At 32.6% G+C, this 23,970-nt stretch overlaps 1 protein-coding gene across 1 annotated transcript in view; it reads right to left on the reverse strand.

Moving 5' to 3' along the window:
- Smp_127510 (putative myosin XV) overlaps positions 1–23,970 on the reverse strand; it is a gene marked incomplete at both ends in the record, with an annotated part of 195,567 nt that overhangs the window by 102,413 nt on the left and 69,184 nt on the right. Inside the window, 12 exons of the mRNA XM_018799252.1 lie at positions 1,410–1,502; positions 4,537–4,724; positions 5,118–5,302; positions 5,951–6,015; positions 6,209–6,277; positions 8,319–8,482; positions 9,942–10,128; positions 12,484–12,578; positions 14,636–14,766; positions 19,288–19,373; positions 19,487–19,557; positions 22,520–22,605. Coding sequence (XP_018651060.1) covers positions 1,410–1,502; positions 4,537–4,724; positions 5,118–5,302; positions 5,951–6,015; positions 6,209–6,277; positions 8,319–8,482; positions 9,942–10,128; positions 12,484–12,578; positions 14,636–14,766; positions 19,288–19,373; positions 19,487–19,557; positions 22,520–22,605 — 1,420 coding nt within the window. The remainder of the gene's footprint in view (positions 1–1,409; positions 1,503–4,536; positions 4,725–5,117; positions 5,303–5,950; positions 6,016–6,208; positions 6,278–8,318; positions 8,483–9,941; positions 10,129–12,483; positions 12,579–14,635; positions 14,767–19,287; positions 19,374–19,486; positions 19,558–22,519; positions 22,606–23,970) is intronic.

A 23,970-nucleotide genomic window follows, 5' to 3' on the forward strand; every position in this document is an offset into this window, starting at 1 on the left:
TGCAATAAATGAACACATTTTCCCACAATGAAGATAATTGTATCAAAGATGTCACAGATTCTCTCCTTTCTCTTCAGAGTAAATACAAAATAAATGTCTTTGTTGGGATATGAAGGAATTTTTGCTTCATATCTTTACAATTATATCTAAGAATTGTATGATATTGATGAGATGTCTAGCTTCTAACATAATTCAAGCAGAAGCTAACAGATTTGCTGACAATATATACTGGTATCTACTTAAAATGAAGACGAACATTCTAGCCTAAAATAAAGAATACAGGAATAGAAAAGAATGGAAACGTTTATATGAATTTATCTATTGGGAGATATTTTTTACGAAGTCAGGTACAATGAAATCAGTTGATCAGAAAAACAACACTCATCAAAATTTAGGAAAAAAATATGATATTGCTGAAGATCGTAGTTAAACCTTTTTAGGAGCATTTGAATCGGATTATTGGAATTATATATAAGCTTCATATCGTCAAGCTAAATATGATCGTATCAAAGTCTCAAGATGTTGTATAACAGGGAAAAGACTTTGATTTAGTTGGTTCTTGAATATCTGATTAATATACTGAGAACTGAAGAGCTGATTTTAGTGATAATGAATTTCGACGAATATGTGATTGCGAAATGTTGAAGAGCATCAACAAACATGATCACTCTACGTCATTAGTTTGTTGTTGGATGTACAAAGAGTACAGTCGAAGGACGATAAGTAACTCGGTATAAGCTATTGAGATTAAACTAACACATTTTTATGGTAAAATCAAGTTAAAAATTAAAAGTGATGGGAATGCCTATTTATTTGTTTAAACACATGAATATTGGTACAAGGAGGCACCGAACACATATGTGCCACACTTTAACATTAGGTTTGTGTGAGGGCTGTGATACTGTCCAGGTGCCCACACCGAAGCAAGTGGTTTTCTTAGCGGACCACAACCGGAGCCTTTGACCTTAAAGTCTGATCCACAAGGCAGTGGATCATCGAAAGGAGATGCAGTCCCGCGATAGCCGGTAACCAACGATTGATTCATACGCGATTTGTTCCCTCAGGATAATGGAGCCCATGTGCGCCATTGGTTTGGAATCAGGGTTTTCCAACTCCCCTAGGTGAACCCTCCGCGTCTACCAACCCGGTTAAAGCACCGAACATTCACTTTTCGTCCTCTCGATTTCGTAAACAACACCCCCGACACGAGAAGGCAGTGAGTAGGACAGCCTGTATACGCGTGGCTATATGAGAGCATTTTGAGAGAAATAGTGGACTTTTGCCACCCTCGGCCGTACTAGGGCATTTTGGGGCCCTATGTAGGGGAATACCTATTATTGAGAAAGATAAATTTGGCAGAATAAATATAGACTTGTTCAAAAAATAGACTATAAACCAGTTTTACGTACTTGCATCAAAGACAAGATCAACTGTTGACCGTTATTAGCTGTAAGACGCACAGAACCAATACAGTTGTAGTCATTATTATCTTTATATGTAACCTAGGAAAAAAATGAATACAGGTGACGTACTCTACCCTTGTTCAGGCATACAAAATAAAAATCTAATAGACACATAAAACAAATATATGCAATTTGATCTGAACTGTTGCGAGATACAGTCGTTTAAAGTTGATAAAGTGATTTGACTACAAGTATTTTATCGTAGGTTTTAATGCAAGCAAGAAATGTGGGCTGGTGGCTTAGTGATTGAAATATTTGGATTTCAAAAACTAGGTAACAGATTTGAACTCCAATGTACCCACTTTGGTCTCGGCAGTTGCGTGGTGTCGCTAGCCATATCAAAAACATTGTTGTTCAATGTTGAGTGCTTAAGATTGTACTCCGTAAATGAAATAAGTGGTATTAATGAGTAGCGTTATGTCCTATGGTGCGTCAAATATCACGTGAAAAAGTCCTTAATCAGAATATACACTTCTGTGACCTTTTCCCTGTGTTAAACCAGTGACAATCCGGCAAGCAATAATAGTTTTGAGTCAACTCTCAATCCGCATTTGTCCTCAGTTTAGTAGCTCCTCATCTAGCCCAACCCGTTCAGTCCAGAACATGAATATCAGCCTCCGCTATATGAATAATATATTTCAGGCGTACGCGGTTTAGGTACAAGCAAACCAGATGGCAACTCCGCCTGTAGTTCTTCTAGGGCTACTGCCGGTTCCGAGCCCGGGTAAAGGTAGAGGGTTGGGCGTGGGGTCGGCAACTCCATCCCGTAGAAAACAACTTTGATAGACAAAAACGCGAGGTAAGTAAGTAATTAGGTAAAGTAAGACCAGACGGAAAGTAATAATGAAAAGTAATAATTACACAAGATCAAGCCAAAAGTAGCTGTGATTATTGCAGAGTGCAACTAACAGACTGAGAATAAATCAAGAACAGTAAACTGTATAACAGTAGTTAGTGGGTGAAATGAAAACTTATGATAGAAGGAATATAAATATACATGATCTAGATACTTATTAATTATCCATTAAGAATATATGTAATAACAGTCCATGAATAATTTCAGCATTTCCCATTCATTTATTCTTCGGGTAAAACGAGTAGTAAATTTCGAAATCAAATTAACATATTTAAAAAAGATTGATGGACATAATAATACAGCCATAAAGATGTAATAGCTAGTTTGGATGGTTCTTACTTAACAAATAATCAGACAATTTCTAGTGTGGCATAAGCTATTAGTTCCAAAAGCAGTTGGTCAGGCATAACACTTACAATTATTAGATAAAGCGACGGCACAAACTCAAGGGGTAACTGACAGAACTTATAAATCATTTGAGTTTCGTAAGATTTTTGACTGAAATCCATAAGACATCATAGGCCTGTTTGACGAGCGAATTACCATATTCTGACTTACACAGGTGAATGAGTGGGTAAATCCAAAGGTTAGAAAAATGACAAAAGCCATAGTGAAGAAGAGAAATTCGCTTTTCTTACATTTTGCGTACACTTTTTAATGATAACCGAAATCATATTTTACTTTTGGAAAGATGATTCGTTTTCGTAACCTCCTGACTGAAAATCAGATGTGATTGCTGGGATGAAACTAGTTTTATCACCCCTTGAATTAAGTAAACATGATTGTTTCATATTTCCCGATTCGATATCCATTTATACTCATCTAATTTATTTGATTATTAGAAGGCTTTTATTTATTTATCACTGTGTTTATGTTGTTTCAAAGTGTAGTGGTCACACAATAGCAAAATGCTCAATTTTGGTTTAACATTGGTTCAGTTAGGCTGTAAATAGGTCATTAAATGATAGTTAAGCAGTTAGTTTGTTCATAATAGTTCTTTCGTCTTAATTCACATAAAGCATATTAAAAAGTTTTGATGAGAAATATTCGGAACTAATTAAACTAATTTTCATTTTGATCGGTGAGATAAGCTGAATTTTATTAGGAAAACAATTTCGTTTTCCCTCGAATCTATTCTTATTTATAGGTGACATTCAAAAGTTGAGGATTGAAAACGAGAAAATAAAATTATTTGACTTTAATTAAAACATGTAAATAGACTGTGACAGCGTTTTAAAAGAGATCGTAATGTAGAATATTTAAAAATTTACATAAATGACGGGAATGGTCATAAACCACTGGAAACTAATATGTTAACAGAAATATGGATTTTACCAAGGTTTAAAATAGAAAACAACACATTTTAGAAAATTCTGAAACACTAATACACTGGAGATTCAAGTCCAGAGTTCTACGTTTGTACTGTCGTGATTTAACACTCAATGGAAGGATAGATTTGAGGTAGGTCTTTTGAAGTTACGATCAAACACTATGACTTGAGTAGTCAAACAAGTCAGAAGTAATGCAGCAACTCAGTGTTGCCATTAGATGAGGCTAGGTCTATAATTTGATCAATTGGATTGCAAGTTAGTGGTCAAATTACATGGTACTAACTGAGGGATCTGAGAACACAGTGACCTCCTCAAATGTTTGGGTCACTTTTTTTTTAACTATACAACTATTGCAATTAACATACCTGTTTTAGATTTGCTTGAACTGAGTAATTATAAATACTGAAAAGTATAAACAGAAACTCGGTAGTTTTTCGGATATTTTAGTTTTTATCTATCAATTGAAGAAACGAGAGACAAATATATTAAATGGAGAAATACTTCCGATAGCTGAACTGGTGGAAAACTTTAGGGAATGAATTCGGCCGATACTAATTATTACAAGTATGAAAAATAAAACATGTTTGTCGACCCTAGATGAATGATATATTTGTTGTAACATCGTACAATGGGTGCTGGGAATCATGTATTGTAACGGAGTTAATAGTTTCAAATGAAGCTATTATTATTATCATTACTATAGGGTTCGTTCTTATGTGTGTGATTTACTGTAGAGAAATTTTGAAATGAGACTTAGCAGCTCTCTAATGCTCCTTAGTTTTCAATGGCTATGATGAAACTAATCAATTATATTATGAAAACTTTTCACAAAATGACGAAAAAAATAACACGAATAAATGATAAATAGAGATTTGAAATATTTTACCCTTGTACTTGCAATATTTTCATAAGCAAAAACCAAATAGCACTGATGAGTTGAGGAATCTAGTATATGAATTCCTGTATGAGATAGAGCAACTAATATCTCACAACTAGCTGGGATTCCAGAAGAACTGTTTTCAATCAAACCAAGAAAACATGATGATCCAAAAAGAGGCCAATTTCTGATTGAAGCTATTATGATACATAAAATAAACAAACAATTAATTAGTAGGTAAAAAGAATGGATTAAAATTATTCTTTGTCAGTAATAAACATAAGATCCTATTTATGATGTTGAGCAAGTAGTGTTCAACGTAAATGACGGTTTGGATTATCTGTAAACAGAACAATCGTGCAAAATATCAGTTTTAAACTGTATTATTTAAGCCAATAGTCAACTATTCATATAAGTTTATTTGGTGTCTGCTAACGGATATAAACCGTGCGTTGATAAAATTACAATATTTCATCGTATGAGAATAATTTGTGGAGTCATACGGTAAAAATTAATTCCTATAGAGATAATCTATCTAAATACAATTTGCACTATGATAAAAAAACTCAAATTAAACAGGGCTTGCTTACATAGAAAAATTTTCTGACTATCTTCAGAATCTTTTGTTTGTGTTGACTTAAGTAATCCATTTAGTTCTGATGTCCATTTTTCTATTGAAATATGTAGATTCTTTGGTTTAAGTGAAGCAGCAGCTGTACTGAAAGTAGATAGTTTTTTTAGGAACAAAATAGTATTAAATCCAATTTGAAATTTCCTGTGTAAAATTTGTGCGAAAAACACTTAAACATCCGGTTATTTTTTAGAAACGAGAAAGTAATTCTGTAATCAAGTTCATCCTTGATCTATGAAATTTAAAGGAGTTGAGACCACTACATCAGTGGAGTATTCAGAAAAGGGCATGCTATTTATTACATATACTACTAGTTCTTCACAGTAAACTGACGCTTATACCATAATATGAATGTTATTAGTTATGTGACGGATTAGAATTAATTTATTCACTGACTTAATGGTAAAATCTAACGAAAATTGAGTTTTTTCTTTGGGTTAGAGAAAGACTAAGATTCATTTCATAAACTATTTTGTTATAGATACGAACTTATAAATCTTTTCACACCATAGAAGTCATGTAAAAATACAATTTCAAAGATGATTGTCACTTATAATCACAGGGAAAAACGGGAGCGATATTAAAACATACATTTATGTTAGTAGAGCTTTTTATTTAACACCACTATAAATGTTTATTAAAGATACACATTAAAGAATATAATATTGCTTTTTAGAACCTGATTGATAATTTTGTTCTATCTAGCTTATTGAGGACCCTTAAAAACGAATCAAAATATTATTTAATTGCTAATAAATAGAAAAATCGATGGAATTGTTTGCCTTCACTCACCTGCTGATAGAAACAGACGATTCATGACTTTTATGTAACACACAAGAGAGATGAAGGCATTTATTCTACAATAAGAAAAAGACTACTTGTAAATATTATAGTACTAAAACAAGTTATCTTAAATGAATGCTATATTTGTAGTGTCTACTCATTGGGATATTACAAATATATCATTTATTTATAACAATCTACCCAATGTTCAATTTATTCAAAATTATCAAGTTATCTTAAATTTATTACATATTTTATCAGTCTTACATATAATTCGTTCGCATCATAGGTGAGTTTATCCGGTAACCAGTGTCCTGAAAGGTATTCATCAACGACCTGACGCAAAATAATGAGAACAAAAAACTCAGACAAATAAGTATTGTTTAATTTTGTAAAATAAAATATCAAAACACATTGTAAATTAAATGGCATTCAATTAATTTGTAATGCACAGCTAGATGCTAACCTGTTGGTTAAAGAACATGGGTTTCAACCAGTATGTCGTAGGTTAAACCTCTGGAAAGCCTATTTCGGTATGAGAGACAAGTAGAATTTCTAGTTCTCACACGAACCATGTGGCTCAAAGACGAGTACAAGAGCCTGTTTTTGATAGGTTAGACGACTGCAAGAGCTTATAGTGCCCAAGGAGATATGATATTATTCAAGGTCATTTATACCATTCCACAAGATTTGGTTCATATATTTAAGGGATGTATGTACATGTATGTACGTATCAGTTTTGTAAATTTTGATTCGGAATGCCAATAGAGCTATATGAATATTCTGGGTCTTCTCACTGACGAGCCAGGCTTGCATAGAGTACGGGAAGCGTGAATATCGGTATTTAGTCGGAAGGCCACTGAAAGTGAACATACATGTTATATAACTTACATTACAGACTTATGTGCGAAAATGTGTGTTAAGGTGCTAGTTTGTACTGTAAAATATCATGTTGGTATCATGAAGCCAGTCACTAACAATTCTAAAAGAACTAAACTCTTCTTCCTCAAAAATTTCAGGTTCACATTCTACTCTGTTTTAGATTCAAAAGTTACCAGAACCGATAGAAATTTTAAATTTACATCACCCCAAAGCATATCAGTCATAGTTACGCAAGATATGACTGACCTCTTCAATAATTTGTGTAGATTACATTCCTGGTTCCTTTAAGTAAGTGGCTACATCACAAGGCTGGATTTGGGACTAGATGGCTTGAAACTAGTTTACAGATCAGTGCCTAATCAGTCAGTGTCACTGTCCATATGATACTAAACTTCGCTTCCTTGCAAAGTTAATTGTGACTGACAAAGACTCTCTCAGTAGGTATCAGTTATGTAGAGTAATAAGAATATATTAACACAATATGAACCGAATATAATGAAATAAATCGGCCAAGGAGTATAAAATAATAGATTATCTATAAATGGTACACTGAAAAATAGTATTGCAACAACAAAACAATGAAGAGAGCAAATCTAGTAAATCCGATAGAAAAGTATATCTTTAGCAATAAGAAAAAGTATAAAGTACAATATTTGCTAATAGACACAGTTTAAATGTTTCAGTACTACTGTCACCAACCTTCAAACACCTTACCTAACGTCTTCAGATACAAAGTATTTGCACTTTAGGGATCTGAACAAAAATCCCGTGAAAAGGGGTGATATTACTGAATAATAATCCCATTGATAAAGACTAATTTTCAGCTTAATTAATCAAAGTTTGTGTTAGTCTTATTTTAGGTACAGACTAAATCGAGAATATCAATAGGATATATCTTTAATTCATATGTCCGACGCCATCAAGTGATTACCCTCGAACAATTAAAATTTTCATTCAAACCCAACATTAACAAGACAGGAAAAGAATCTGGGGTCCTTTTAACGATCAAAAAAGGCCTTATTGGATTGTGATTTAGGTTCTATTAAATATTTGTATAGCATCATCAAAATACCATAGCGAAAATCCGTTAAAATTTTAACGGAGCTAAATCAGTTGTACAATTTTAAGCAATATAATTGAATCAAAATACATTAATGGGATGAAGAGCAACACACTGAGCATAATTTGTTCAGGAATGGCCCAGAGTTTTGTACATCTTATTACATAAAAAATAAAACTCGAAATAAATTTATGCAGAAACAGGTAGCAGTGATGAAAGTAAACAGCAGTAGCTTTCATTTTGCAAGAAAAGAAATACAACTGGAGATACTTTGATGGAATAAATAATGGTGAAAGAAAAAAAACTAGAGAAGTCATCAGTTAGAAATAAATTAGTATGAAATAAAAAGAATGCCATTACAAAATAATATCTTTTCAACAAATATTATCACCTTCAGAGAAGAACAACCAGTTCACTCTACTTCTTCTTACTTACTTGATCAAATAAAAAATCCAAATAAGCGCGAGGAAGCTTTTGCAATTCCAGTGGGACAGTCCAACAAATCCTTCGAAAATGAATTATCAAATCGTTATGGTATATTGGAGAGTCGAATATGTATGTATCCAGTGGTAAAGGTATCAGCGGTTTATTACTACAAGCTAATAAAGTAATCATTTGAAGAAAATAAGATCAATACAGAAACAAACTTTCGAGATTAAACTCAATAACCCGACGTTCAATTAATGAACATTACATAAGACTACATATATTTGAGTAAATCTGAATTATTCTAGTAAATATTAATATAAGTTTGAATTTACTAAGATATCACATGAATTTCGTGTCAGCAAAACACAACGCAAAGTGGTAGTGTTGCTAATTGATTTAATCTTGAAACTTTTGTTACCATTCTAAGAAAACATTATCAGAACAAACTTCATAAAGAGATGAGCAATTAACAACTTGTTCTGTTAACAGAGAATTTGATTAATGAGTCCCAATAAACGGACCATTATAATTTGCATGTCTTATCATGCTTTGATAATTTTTCTAATTGAACGCTTGATTCGGTTCCTAAGCTCTTCTAGTAACCTCAGGCTTAATCTACACAGCAACTTGAACACGAGAGAAAAGGCGCGAAATGTGGAAGAAACGCTTTATTACAAGTTTCGTATATGTACGGAAAATCTAGGGTATTTATAGTATTTTGGATGGTCCTTGACTTCCGGAAAATTCTGGAGCGCTACTAAACATAGTAGCAGTATAGGTAATCATCCAATCAGAAACGTGACTAGTAACTTTTCACTTCCTAGATGTTTCTGGCAAAAATTTTATTAAGTGCTGATTGGATAAGATGTTTTTTAGCGTTTTCAGAGCATACTTTTGGCTGTTTTCGAGGAATTTTCTGGATCTCTGCAACAGCTTCTGTTTCTTCAGTTAGGCTTATGATTCCTGACACTGTAGTTATTAATTATTTTTATCACTATTTGATAGGTTCAGTCTAAATCAATATGTTTGTTGATTGTAAAGTGATCTGAATACATAGGTTTTAAAAACATTCTGGTGATTTTTGTGTTGTTTCTATTGAATAACTTAAAAATCTACCAGTTGAAATTATATATATTTATCTATATACTGGTTTATTAGAAGATCCACTGTAATTTTAGCAGCTTATTAGTGTTTGTTCAGTCGAATATGAAGAGGATGGCTTTGTCCACACCAGCGTTTCTTGTAATTAAAACGGTTTGCTTTTTAGAAAATATCTGGCTTTTATTCTCCAGGATTTTCAACAAGCATAACATTAATTAGAGGAATGTTTTTAGGTTATGAGCTACACTTGTTCTCCATAGTTTTAACAGTCTGGTCGAAATCCTTGAGATATCCTCTATAGTTGGTCGGATAAGCCATTTGTTGGATTTTTCTCATTTGGTTTGTGTTTAGATAATACATAGACTATACTCCGTCTTCTTAATCAATTTATACGTCTTGAAACAGACCTGGTGGTTCCGCATTGCTAGTTGTTTTGGCTCTGATCAAATTACAGTCTACTAGAGAAAAACTAACAGTAAGTAGTAACTACGACAAAATTAACATGTTCAGAAAATGAAATTGACTCACTGTTGATCGATCCATTTTTACGACAAAGAAATAATGCGAAATCAGTCGCTGAACTAAGGAGACTTGCACTGAGTTTATTGATTACATTATGAATGACGTCTTGAACAAGACATAATTGTCCGAGTGGTATACTTGTACTATTATTATTAACAAAATAAATTTCTTGTCTATGGATCATGTGACCGTCCTAAAATCAGAAAAGATAATTTATACTCGACTAGTAAAATACATCTCCAATACATCTTATTAATTTAGTAGGTTGTATGTTATATATTAGGTGGTTAAAAGTCATCTAACAAGAATTCTTAGATAAAGATATCGGTATTAGCTACTATTCGCCAGTAAGATGTAACTAGAATTTAGGGGGACTGATGCCTATCAAGTGAAATTATTGGTGACCGAATAACTAGTCGGTAACCTCTGGGAGGAAGTGCAGTCAAATAGGGAAGAATATCTCACTCCTAAAAGAATTTAGATATTTTACCAACAATCCATCGGGTGGCCTGCTTGAATACCTGGACTACCTGTTCCTAACATCTCTGTTTTGCTTTGTTTTAACACATTATAATATCATACGTGAAAATTATATTGAACATAATCTCAGCGATTGAAGTTTAAATAATTCCAAAGTTTCGTCCGGGCTTCTTCAGGGTAATTATGAAAATCATAAAGGAAATATATAACGTTTAACAATCGAAACAAATCTATACTGTGTTAATCCAATCATATTTGGATGTTGACTTTAGTAAATAGAATGAGTCAGTTAAATGCCAATCATATGAAACATTCACGATGTGAAAACAAATGACTAAATGAATTGCGTGTGTTTGTATGTGTAGGATTGACTTACTAATGATTGATATTCAGTGTTAATATGTCTTAATGTGAAGAAAAAATAAAATAAAAGTACAAGTTGAAGGTTGAAAAAATTGTTTCTGAATCATTGATGAGCATGTAAAATGAGAATCATCAAATACATAATTGAAAGCGTGAGTCAATTGAAGCTAGACCACCATGGAGAACCTGGAAACACTGGACGGCCGTTTCGTCCTATTATGGGACTCCTCAGCAGTGCGCATCCACGAACCCGCTCTCGCGAGATTCGAACCCAGGACCTACCAGTCTCGAGCCGAAGCCCTTAACCGCTTTCAACTATGAAAAATACTAAATCTCCACAAAACCCCTTCTGATAATTAATATAATCATATGCTCACTAGTGACTTCGAGAAGTATATCTAGGAGCTCTGGTGAGAAGCAGTGACCAGTGGAGTTCAAAACCACGTCTGTTGTGAGATAGGAACTCACTGAAGACAATTGGTGAATGGTTGCTCAACTTCGTGCATCAGTTGAAGTTAGACATTAACACCGTTGGATGCCAGCTCAGTGGTCTATCGGTTAAGTGCTCTGGAGCGAGACTGGTAAGTCCTCGTTTCGAATCTCGCGAGTGCAGGATCGTGGATGAGCACTGCTGAGGAGTCCCACAATAGGACGAAACGGCCGTCCAGTGTTTCCAGGTTCTCCATGGTGGTCTAGCTTCAATTGACTCACGCTTTCAACTATGAAAAATACTAAATCTCCACAAAACCCCTTCTGATAATAAATACATAATTGTATTGCTAAAATAACCTATATTAGTTTCAATCAGAAAAACGATGCATGTGAAATAAACAGGTTGTATAAGGAATGGGTACAATCAGTTGTTAATGAATATTCGCCGTATAGTTGCTAATTGAATACCATCCTTTCGGTTCAGGCTATACTCGGCGACCAATTTTTGTCAAACTAGTGGTTCTAGTGTTGACGAAGATTCGTAAACATTATAATATTTATTGATTACATAATCTATTAAGGCTGGATTATGAAAAGCTTACGACTTTACGCTGTACAATTTACAAACAGGTACAATCAGAGACTTCATGATGGCTGGCAATATGCATCGAAAATAATGAACATTGTACAGATGTCGATTCCGGAACTGCTAACATCTAAATGGAGATCACTCAACATTTATCGTCAGGATCGATCAAGAAATCAAAAACGGAAACTTGATGGAATATTTTGTGCTGAGAATTTTATATTGTACCGAAAATATAATATTGAATAAAGCCACCAATAATAATGATCATAATAATAATAAAGCTGCTAGATGAAATTGTTGTTTTCTTGCTTTTTTTCTTAGTAACCGGATAAAGATCCACCACCTGACTTTTTACCAAATACATGCTATTAGGGCCGAAGACATAGATAATTATTTCGAGAAGAAAAAGCCAATCCATTATTTTGAGTTAGGTATATAATTGATAAGCTGCTTAAAAAGAAAAGTTTATTAATCTATGTAACAGATAGTGTGCTTTAAAAACCTTTCACTTTGTTACTTCATCTAAAAATTTCTCATGCTACTTATTCAGTTAATTTTCTCATTAGTTAAAAATAAGTGAACCGGTAAGGTTAATCAGTAAACGTTACTGAAAAGATCAATTGAATATACATAAAAAGGTAGAGTTGTGTGACTAAGTGATCTACAAAAATACATTTTACTTACTATAAAGGACTCTAAAGCATTATCAGGTGGTAAGTGTTTTCTAGGGCCATAACGGGAAACGACTTCCATGTTCTGAATAATTGTATCTAAGCAAGCTGTAAAATGAAAAAAGGGATTCGATAATATTTTAGCTAAATGTACAACATTTAAGAATATCCATACATTCTGATAGAGATTGGCTAATCCAGAAATCAATATTCAAGGCTGTTGACTGATGTAGCACATTATGATTCACTATACTGTCGTTATTGTCATATCAATCAGAGTAAACTATTCAAATGTTTTTCCATTGTAGAGATAACTTATCTAGTAGAGTATATAAAGAGTTGTATTTTTACTAAATAATAGATTTCTCCAATCACAGGTGAATTGTTTCTTTAGACATAGGTGAATTTTTATCTTCTAATATTTCTTACACTCAAAAACATTTACGGCACCAGGAGTAACGGATTAATCATATTTGTTATCACTTCATATTGTTGAATGACGCAATCAGTGAACTAAGGATTACCTTCGAAGCTATTAAAGAAACCACTCAAATTGACAAGATATTGAGGTTAGAGGTTGTCTTTTTACTTCATCACCCAATCATCGCTTCAAAGGAGAACTTTTGCAGTAATTTTGTAAACGTGACTCACTGATGGTTGTCAAACCATGTGTTCTGTTTGGCGATCGAATTTTTATTTCACAAAGTTCCCAAGAAATTGCATAGTGGTCATTCTGAGATTAATAAGATGAAATAATTGGCTCGAAGTTACGCTTATCCGCCCTTAATAGACAGGAATATCGGAAACAAATGCCATAACTGTTCATCGAGTCTGCAGACTACTAAAAACCATTTGAAATGCGAACCACAGAAGTGGCCTAATCCTTCTGGGCCCTGGGAGAGACTTCACGTGAATTCCGCTGTTCCAGTTTAAGACTAAGTGTTTCTAGTCATAGTGGAGGGACGAGGAGACAAGTCAGGTAGAAGTACTTTCAACCCTACTGTTCCGGGTAGGGAGTCCTCTGCCGAAGTCGTGTTTGGAAGACGTATTGGGACTATTTTCAACGCTACGTTACCAACTAAAGTAGTGGGTGGGCACAGACGAGATCCGAATATCCGATATTTTAATGTAGGAGATAATGTGTTCTTCAAGTCATACCTCAGAAAGAATCGATGGAAACCAGGAACAATTGCAGGAAGATTGGAGAGAGTTTTGTGTAGAGTCCGAGGAGCTTTCGAGACATGTATCAGATGCAAGAACCAAATCTACAAAGATAAGAGAATGATGTGCTCCGGAGATAACCAGGTGAATCATCAATTAGGGTTAATCACAGACAAGTCAATGACACATACGTCCAAGAATACCAGAAAGAACAAAAGATCGAAGACTCGAACAAGAAAGACTTCTCTAAAGAAGTGGCTTCCACTGAGTTGCGAAACGTCAGAAAATCTGATTCTTCTATTAATCGGGATGATATTATTTTTATTTATAACAATCTACCTTATACTCAATTTATTTGGAATTATCAAGGTAGCATAAATTGTCTCCTTGTGGGTTAGCTGAATTATAATGATTTTATAACCAACGTTAGTAACTATAGATACACATGTTTTTCTGTACAATTTTGATTCTTACCCAACAATCACTTCTCATGCTTTCTTGTCTTTTGATTTGCGACTGTGGGGTTCTATACATTCGAGTGCCGTTAGTTGTATATCGTATTCTGCAGTAATCGAGTGCAAGACGTAACACTTACGATTTATCGTGATTGTAATTAAAGCATAATTGTTATCATTACTACTTAATCTATGTTGTAACAACTCAGACATAAACATTAATTTCTGTAAACTGAAATGTGTTTCGTCCTTCCGTGATAAATTAAAAGATAATTCTAAGCATGTGAAGTGCATTTTACATGTAACGTAGGACATGACTATAATTCTAACAATAAATATTGTTTCTCTGAATCACTTGTTTGTATTATTGCCTATGAGATTTTACGAGTGATTGAAAAAAGCAAACAAGTTTCACTTTATCATTAACCAGTCTCTGTTTGTTGAAAATGATTCTCTTTATTTGCTGAAGCAACAAAAATGTTATCTTTTCAGACGTACATATGTTTGAACACTGAATAAATGAGTTGAAAATTCCGTATACAGACCTACCTTGTAATTTTTGGTGTTGAATATCCTGTCGGAATCCAATATATTTAATTAAATATGGCCTAAGTGCATCTGATGTTGGAACAAAAATTGTTAACAATTTCCATAATAACCACACAAGTTCAAAATTATTCCTATACATAAAAAACATTAAGAGAAAATAATCACTAATCATGAAAATAGTTACAACGTAAGGTTAACTTCGTGAAAGAAAACGTTAACAGATAAATCTTTGTAGAGGAGTTTGATTTCTTTAATTCGAATGATAATCATTTGTTTAATTTAATCAATGGTGTGGCATTATCCGTCTGTTTTTCGACATTCGATAAATGTTCACTATATGGCATTTTAGTATATTTTTCCGTTTATGTAGTAAGAAAGCATTGCATATAAGAGTGTAATTTTCATTTCAGATTTCGTTTCAAGCCCTGACCTGCACTATATTAATTTTGTTGGTTTAACATATTGGGATACACTGAGATGTTGATAAAAAACAGATGTTCATAAATTCAGATGCTTGAAATACAATCTTATATATAACATTCACTCGATAAATGAACGAAAAAATCCCAGAAACTGTTGGATACTGAACAATGATGAACGGAAGGATAACCTCATACAATTCATGAGAATAGTATTAATGAAGTTCACAACTGTTTTTTTCTCTACTTACGCCTGTTACCCCTCGTGGAGGAGCAAAGGCTGCACACCAGCATTCTCCATCCAACCCTGTCCTGGACAATCCTTTCCAATTCTTTCCAGTTAACGTTCATCCTTTTTATATCTGCTTCTATTTCCCGGCCTAATGTGCTCTTCGACCTTCCTCTTTTCTGCTTCCCCTCCGGATTCCAAGTTAGGGCTTGCCTCGTGATGCAGTTTGGTGATTTCCTTAATGTATGTCCTATCCACTTTCAGCATCTTTTCCTAATTTCCTGTTCAACTGGAAGTTGGTTTGTCCTCTCCCACAAAAGGCTGTTGCTGATGGTATCCGTCTAGTGAATGTTGAGTATTTTGCTTAGACGACTGTTTATAAATACTTGTACCTTCTTCACAATAGTTGTAGTAGTTCTCCACGTTATAGATCCATACATTAGGACTGTCTTGACGTTCGTATTGAAGATTCCCACTTTGAAATTGGTTGACAGTTGTTTTGAGTTCCATATATTTTTTAATTGTAGTAATGCGGTCCTTGCTTTGCCGATCCTCGCCTTTACATCTGCATCAGATCCTCCTTTTTTACCAATGATGCTCTCCAGGTACTGCATATATATATATATATATATATATATATATATATATATATATATATATACTGAATAAAGTATTATTTTCAATCGTTTCATTAATCAGTTTGTTCACGCGAATTCGCTTTCGTAAGGAATGAACTAGATTAGTAACCAGTTCAAGTTATAAACTCGATATTTAGGCGTCTACAGAATTTCATCTTCATTATGCGAACATGTTAGCCATTTATTCTTAAAAATTTATGAACACAGGTATGCTGAAGACTGATTTCATTTAAGTGATTATATCTAACAAACCAACACTGTAGATATCTTTTATGTTTTATATAAATCCCGAAATAACTAAATTCTGCGCCTAACCACGGTATTCCAGAATACTTATTGAAATGAAAATACAGTTATGTAGATGGACACTTCTATTCAAAGAATCTATATTTCCAATAATGATTTAGATGATAAAGGTCCCATTGTTGTAAAGTAAATTTTCAATTAAACATTAATCCCATTGCTATACCTTAGTGAAGATTAAATTACGGGTAACCTTAGTGAACTATTAATAGACTAATATTAAATATATATTGTTATTGTATAACTATTCAGTAACTAGACTGTGTATATCTATATTCCTTTTATTATAAGCTTTATTTTGATCCATAGACTATTATTATACGATTTACTGTTCTTATGTCCAGTTTATTAATTACTGTCTCCCACGGTCACAGTTACATTTGGGCTTGATCTTGTACAAATGTTATTTCCTGTTTTATGGTGATCCGTTTTGGATTGTATATAAACCAGGTATGTTTAAAATAAATGATCCGCATAGTGGAAGCCGGTATTGGTGTTCTGGACTCAACTGGCAGGGCTATGAGGACAAGAAACAATAAGGACACTAGGCTGCTTACATCGATCGAATGTCGTTGGTTCGGCACAGTACTAAGATTGTATAAGTTGTGTTTTGATTGGCGAATAAGTCACTTGACAATTAACCGGGCTTAAGGGCTCAAAATACATAACCATTAATGAATGATTTTAGAGCAACGAATTCCTTGAGTTTTTCGATAGTGTAATAAGAAGATGAAGATTATCAGAACTATGTGATATATTAGCGCAATACATTTCGAACAATCTGATCACACATATACTTGTTAAGAACATTTATATAGAAAAATAAAAGGTCAACTAGACTGGAAATGGGGGTTAGGAGGAGGCAAGGATAATAATAATAATTGAAAGCATGAGTCAATTGAAACTAGACCACCAAGGAAAACCTGGAAGCACTGGAAGGCCATTTCGTCCTATTGTGGTACAAAAACCCCTTCTGAATAATAATAATAATAGTAATGTGAAAACACTTTGACACCTAATCACTCTGGATAATAAGCTAATATTACCAGGGTACGTTTAAGGTGAGAACAAACTGTTTTTGAATAAACAAAGGGGGTTTGAATTTTCAATAAACCTTAATATACGCCCTTTTACATTTTAATACAACACCACAAAAACCGAGTTAAGATAAATCTTATGGCCTGTTTCGATTATATGTTTGGCAATAGAGGATGATAGATGTTTATCCTCTACTCTTATAGGGTCATTCGACTCTATTTGTTTTTGCAACCATTTTGGGTTCGAGTCCCAGAGTGAACATCAACTCTGAGATGCAGGTACATCCAGCTGACTAGTCCCGAGTAGGACGAAACGCGCGTCCCGGATTCCACTACTAGCCACTATCCATCTCTGCTTACCATGCTTGTGAGTTAAGGCTATATCGAGGCAATACTCACAGTATGCACATATACCAATTAGAGACTGACCAGTTGCAGTCCTAACAAATCGATGGGAAGATTCAAACAAACAATACTGAATGAATTCATTTTGGTACATGTTCACCCACCCTAATTTTCAGATCACGATCGATCCTCCCTACGTATGTGTGACCACACACACATTTAAATTGGTAAACGCAGTGGGATGTGACACAATCGTTTTCATGTCTTCTAGGTTTTGAATGAAGTATGGACCTCGTTCTTTCTTTGATTATGACCTTAGCTGCACAATACATCTTGTTGATGATTGATTTAAGCCTTTGTTTCAATAAAAGGCTATTTGAATCACCTCTAAATGGTAAGGTGATGTAGATAGGCTTTTTTTCCATCAAGGCTACAGTAGTTCTAACCATTGTCGGAAGTAAGACAGTTACCGAAGAAAAGCATTGAAAGATGTTGCACTATTTATCAGATTAGCTTAAACTAGATACATGGACTAGTGAATCCTAACTCATTGGTCCAAGGGTGATGTATCTACCGCAAGAACCGACAGTAAGGTGTATGTTACTTATGTCGACAGGCATGGTAGTATGTAACATAAATCAGAAGTGGAATACCTGTCAAAAGAAGGTTGAAAAGATTAAACTGAAAACAGAAAGGAGGACAAAGGAATTGATAATGGGAAGAAACATGAAGGATGTAAAGGACAAGTGATGGAAGATTTGCAAATAAAGTATTTAACGCATGGTTTTCACATTTTATGAAAGAACTCTATTCCGTTCACTACAACAGTTCTAGGACTGACTTACAGGTGAGTTAATAGGGGGAAACTCTCAAGGAGCCACATAAAGAGATGAAATAGCTTTTAGAATATTAAAGATTCCCATTGTGAAAATTAGAACAACATATGTAAGCGAACAATTGTTTTCAATTAGATCGTCATCAGGCTTTACTCTAATATACATGAATATTTATATGAAAATCCTAGACCAATCAAGGCTATTTGAGTCAATAATTACAATGAAATAGAATACGTAACCAAGCATAATAGTTAAAAGTACAAGTTGATAGTGGGAAGGCAGGTGTACTGATAGTAGTAAGAATAGTAAATTACGATAACAAAAGTCTTATCAATAATTAAACATAAGAATTAAATAGACTAGAATAGTAATCACAAAACATTAAAATCATTACGTAATAAGAAATATGTAAGTAAATAGATGGTGAAGAATACAAACGGAAAGAGGTAGAAAATTACAAACAAATGATAACCAAATTAAGATAATAAAAATAAATTTTACAAATAATAATAATGTCATTTATTAAGTTATGTCCGGCCATGGAAGGGATAGGGGGGTTACGAATTTCTTCTGTACACATAAATTGGGATGGAATGTACGAATTCCTATGGCTTCTGCTATATGAAGTAGACGGGAGCGAACTCTGTTGGGAAATGATGGAGGTATACGATAGATCACTTGAAATGATTTCAATAGCTTTTCATTCTTCATTATTTTTCAGTGGTTGAAGTCAATTCGGGACAAAATTGAACTTCAACGAACGAACTGTTTAAAACATTACTGTCATTTAATTGAATATAATTAAAATGATATCCAACGAAAAACAGAATAAATCAACAACTTACTGATTACTCCTATTATTATATGAATATGTTTGTTTAGCAAGTTGACAGTACAACTCATCAGAAAGCCATGGTCTTTCGTTCAGCATCTATGAAGATTGAAACAAAAAACAGTAAGGTAATTTTAACATCACTATCTCATTAAAATGAACTCAATGTAAACAGAAATTTAATTTATGGAGCATAACGTTTTGATACTTACTTCAATTAGTAATTTAATAATCACACTCTGTGGGTATTTCGATGGAACTTCTTTGGCAAAACATTGAATGACTATTTAAATAAATGAAAAAAAGGATGCTTAAAAAATGATTAGTTAGCTTTTTCCAAACTAATAAGTTGATTTGTTTTGCAAACAGAAGCCATAAAAATCAAGATATTTCAACATAGAATGCATAAGAATCAAAATTATGTAATGCAATTTTTTTGAAACGACTAGTTATGTTTTTTAAATATTAAGAAAAGAAACTATAGTATGTTAAGCCGATTCATGTAACTTGACATAATTTATAGTGGTAAGAACCAGTAATTTGTTGAACAATAAAACTTTGAAAAAATATGGTATAGAACATGGAATATGCGGTTGATCATTGCATTCTATGTACATATATAGTCTTTATTAGTTTCGAATAGGGATATTAATCATGAGATACACTTTAATTTGTTGGAGTCTATTTGTCAAAAAGATCTTTTCAAGGTCAGTTCTTTTTTTTTTTAAAACATGCATGAATACCAATATTATGGGATATAAAGAAGGACTGAGTAGAGCGATACAATGAAGAAAAATAAAATCCGATGTACCGTGATAACTTGTTTTCAGTTGACGCAAGCAGTCATCAATGGGCATGACCTGAAGTCATACAAGTTGATTATTTTTATGTTTTTTTTCCAAAACAATTCAATATTTCACATGGATGAAATTTACAAGTAAGCATAGACAGTCCGAATCATTTGATTTAGCATTTTGTTCAACTATCTATTACAATCTCCATTTAATTATACTCATGAAAATTTTATTAGTGTTCATTATCTGGATGTTGAAATGTAACTAGTTCACTTTAATTGATTCCTATGTACATAATTAAAGCGTCAGTAGTTGACACATGGATTAAAAATAACATGTGTTCATGTTATTCCATCAATATTGTTTTGTGTCAAGGTAACTAGTTAGTTAAAATAATATTTTCTATAACTTTGAACAAAATGTAAACCAATTTATCAGATAAGACAGAATTGATTGATCGGATAAATAAATTTTGTGGATTGCAATTGCATTTAACTATATCGCTGAAATGAGCGAAGCTACACATCCATGTACATGATATTATACACATTTGCAACTTTAAAAGAAGTATTTTGTTTTAGTGAAGAAATATCTAAACATTTAAAAAGATGCTAGATTTAATTCTAAGATATAACAAATGTTTTCATCCATCATCATTTGTTTAACATTACATGTGAATAAAAGATAATCAAAAAAGTTTGTACAACCACTCTTGCTACTTTGGCCATCGGTATAGCGGAGTTTGTAGCAGAACTTTGGTAAACAATTATCTTATTCCTTCCATTTTTGTATTTTACTTATTCTCTACATTCGTCTCTTGATTCTTACATAACTACTATATTACTGAACATTCATCAAAATGTTTTGTTAGTTCTTTCTTCTCTTTTTTGTATATTATGCAACGTAGCAACAGCTTGATTTTCGAATAATAACTTTGATTAGTATTAATCCTTCTCTTCCAATTAATTAATGTTAGTTTATAATCGATGTTATTATATAATTATTACGTAACGTATCCACTCCATGAGTGTTATTTAATTATTGTAAATCATATAAAAATTATATTAATTAAAAAAACTCTGTTAAAAGAAATTAAATCAAACCATTTAAAACTAAATAATATTCAAAAGATTGATTGGTAGACTGAACAGAATCTGTTTTTCCTTTTTCTTTTTTGTTTATTGGATTAAAATCAACTTAGATTGAAATAAATATGCAATATGTAAACAGAATATGAATTGAATGATGATAATGACTTTAAATTGTTTGTTGTTGATATATTTGAAATGAAGATAAAGATGAGTTTCAAAAGGTCTTAATACAAAGAAATATATATATATATATATAGAAATTAGCAGTTCATATATGATAGAAATATGAAATTGTCCACCACTTTAAATATAAGTGAGTATCTAGTTATGAAAATTGAAATGTTTGTTTATTCTCAACGATTACTAAGGTTTAACTAGTAAGAGGACAATTGGCAGATAATAAGGTGAAGTAAATTCGTATCCTTCGTATATTTCATTTTCAACAGTAAGACGCGATGATCAAAATAAATTCTACCCAACCTGTTCATTATAAGAATTTTAAAATTTACAGGCAATAAGGATATGAATGAAAAGATTCAATCCTTAGTAGACGGTGCATTCATTCGATCGATAGTTATAAAACAAACCATAGAATCAATAAAATGGTAAGGTAATAACATTAGTTTATGCCAGTTTTCATCCGAGATGAAATTTATAAACTCAATGGTAAATATAATGTATCTTGTTAAATCAATGAAATGATAGTTAGATACCTCAATAAATTTTTGATAAATCTTGAATTTATTCAGAGTCGTTTACTTGTCATCATTATAACATAAAACGTGTTTTGTTTTAGAACCCAAAACATTAGTATTCGAATCTCAAGCAAATCATTCTACAGATTTTATGCTTATTGATATGTAAGTGTAAATTGGTTGTAGCGCCTAACGAGCTTGAGAATTTAAAGCGTAGCAATAAACGGAAGTTATGGATATTTATTTGTCAACAAGATAAAAACTATGTCCTCTTTGTAGTGATTCCAGTTATTATTTAAAATGTTATGGAGCTGTTATGGGAATTATTTAACAGTGTAATAATTTCAACACACATTTAAATGAAAGGAATGGAAGAAAAATGCAATGAATGAATTTAATATAGTTAAAGTAGGAGCGCTGTAAATGTGAAATTGCAGAGTTTAGTGACTGGCAAAATAGTTTATGGAATAAAATAGGCTAGATATGGATGTACAGTAACGGAAAGGATCAAAATGTATCATTGTTAACGTGGCTTCAAATTAATGTGCACATAAATAGTTGACTACTGTATCAAATTAAATTAAAAGCGAACTGATTTTGTTGGTAAAATTAGGTGTAAACCACCAAGTGTTAGTAAAGCAGATTACTTTCGCTATGATACATACGTGTAAATATATTGCTTGACACTTCCGTATCCACACTATCTGGATGTATTAACAGAGATCCAGATTCAGGTGGTTGAGGCTCCCAACTAAGTTGTTGGATTACGTCATTTCTTAAATATAAATTAAAGAAGTCACAATGTAACGTTTAAGAAATTCAAATTACAATTACATACAAATGGAGAAATCTTACTCTTCGTTAAAAAAAGTGGATAGAACCAATAAAAACATTTAAAAAACCACTTGGAAACCGAACGACTCAAAGGAAATGATCCCTAATTCAATTTCATCAATATTTGATTTACAAGGATGACTAACCGTTTCCTCTAGTTACAATATTTATGTAAATTAGTGTTGATTAAAAAGCCTTTAGACTTAAAAATAAAAAAAAGATCACTGAAAATGTTGAGCGGCACAGTTCAATCGAAAATTATATGACAATAATTTACGCAGATCATTAGTCCTATATCTATTTACATTTACGTTATCAACACAGTTCTTATTATGAATTAAACTCAAATCTATCTGTTAACATGTTGGTCAACAATGTTTTTCTAAATCATTAAGTATCCGAGCAAACAGACATCACTTCGCCTTTTGAACAAATCAGTAATCTCTTATTAATGAAGCGATAAACATTTCAAATGAGTTATTAGTTATGAAATACTTTCAATGTGATAATAGTGAAATGTAAGCATGGATAATTTCCAGTCAACAGAAAGACAAGTTTATAAACTTTTGTTCTACAGTAAAAGTCTATTTCAATTTTTAATACGGTAAAAATAAATAGTATAAACTTTATATCTAGATTATTTCACAAAACATTTTGCATAATAATGTATGTTATAGTGTAGTAAACGAGAGCACAGGCGGGGACAACCAAATGTATTTTAATACATTACAGAATATCTTGGTAAAATCTGGGAGCCATACAGTAATACTTCATTTACAAAGCATCCATCAATCGTTTCGGACTTTGTTGTCCCTTCGTTTCCGTACTAATCACTCTCTGTTTTCGTTCTCTTCTCTTCGATTTTCTCAACCTTCTGCTGTTAGGCATTCCACTTTCGATTGGTGATACAAAATACTTATATCTGTCGACATCAGTAGCACACACTACACTAGTAAAACTGTTTTGATTATTTTATAGTGGTTTTTCATAAACTAGGGATTTTAAAAACAGTTTTGAAATAAAAAAAAGTAGTTTTATCAACCTTATGTAAAAACGAAGACATGAAGAAAGTTGCTTCTTCCATTAATCAAGTTCGATATATTTGTATTAACTCTATACAGGTATTGTTTCATAATAGTAGGGTTGTAAACGTTTCACGATAGAGTTGTCTAAGACAAAGAAAGCAAAAAACACCGAGGTACTTCTAATTGACAAATTATTTCCCCTGGTAATATCTCAGTCGATGTCGAACAACTTTTTTCACTATATGATATTGATTTGA

Source organism: Schistosoma mansoni, chromosome 3, assembly GCF_000237925.1.
Source record: "Schistosoma mansoni strain Puerto Rico chromosome 3, complete genome".
NCBI lineage: Eukaryota > Metazoa > Platyhelminthes > Trematoda > Strigeidida > Schistosomatidae > Schistosoma > Schistosoma mansoni.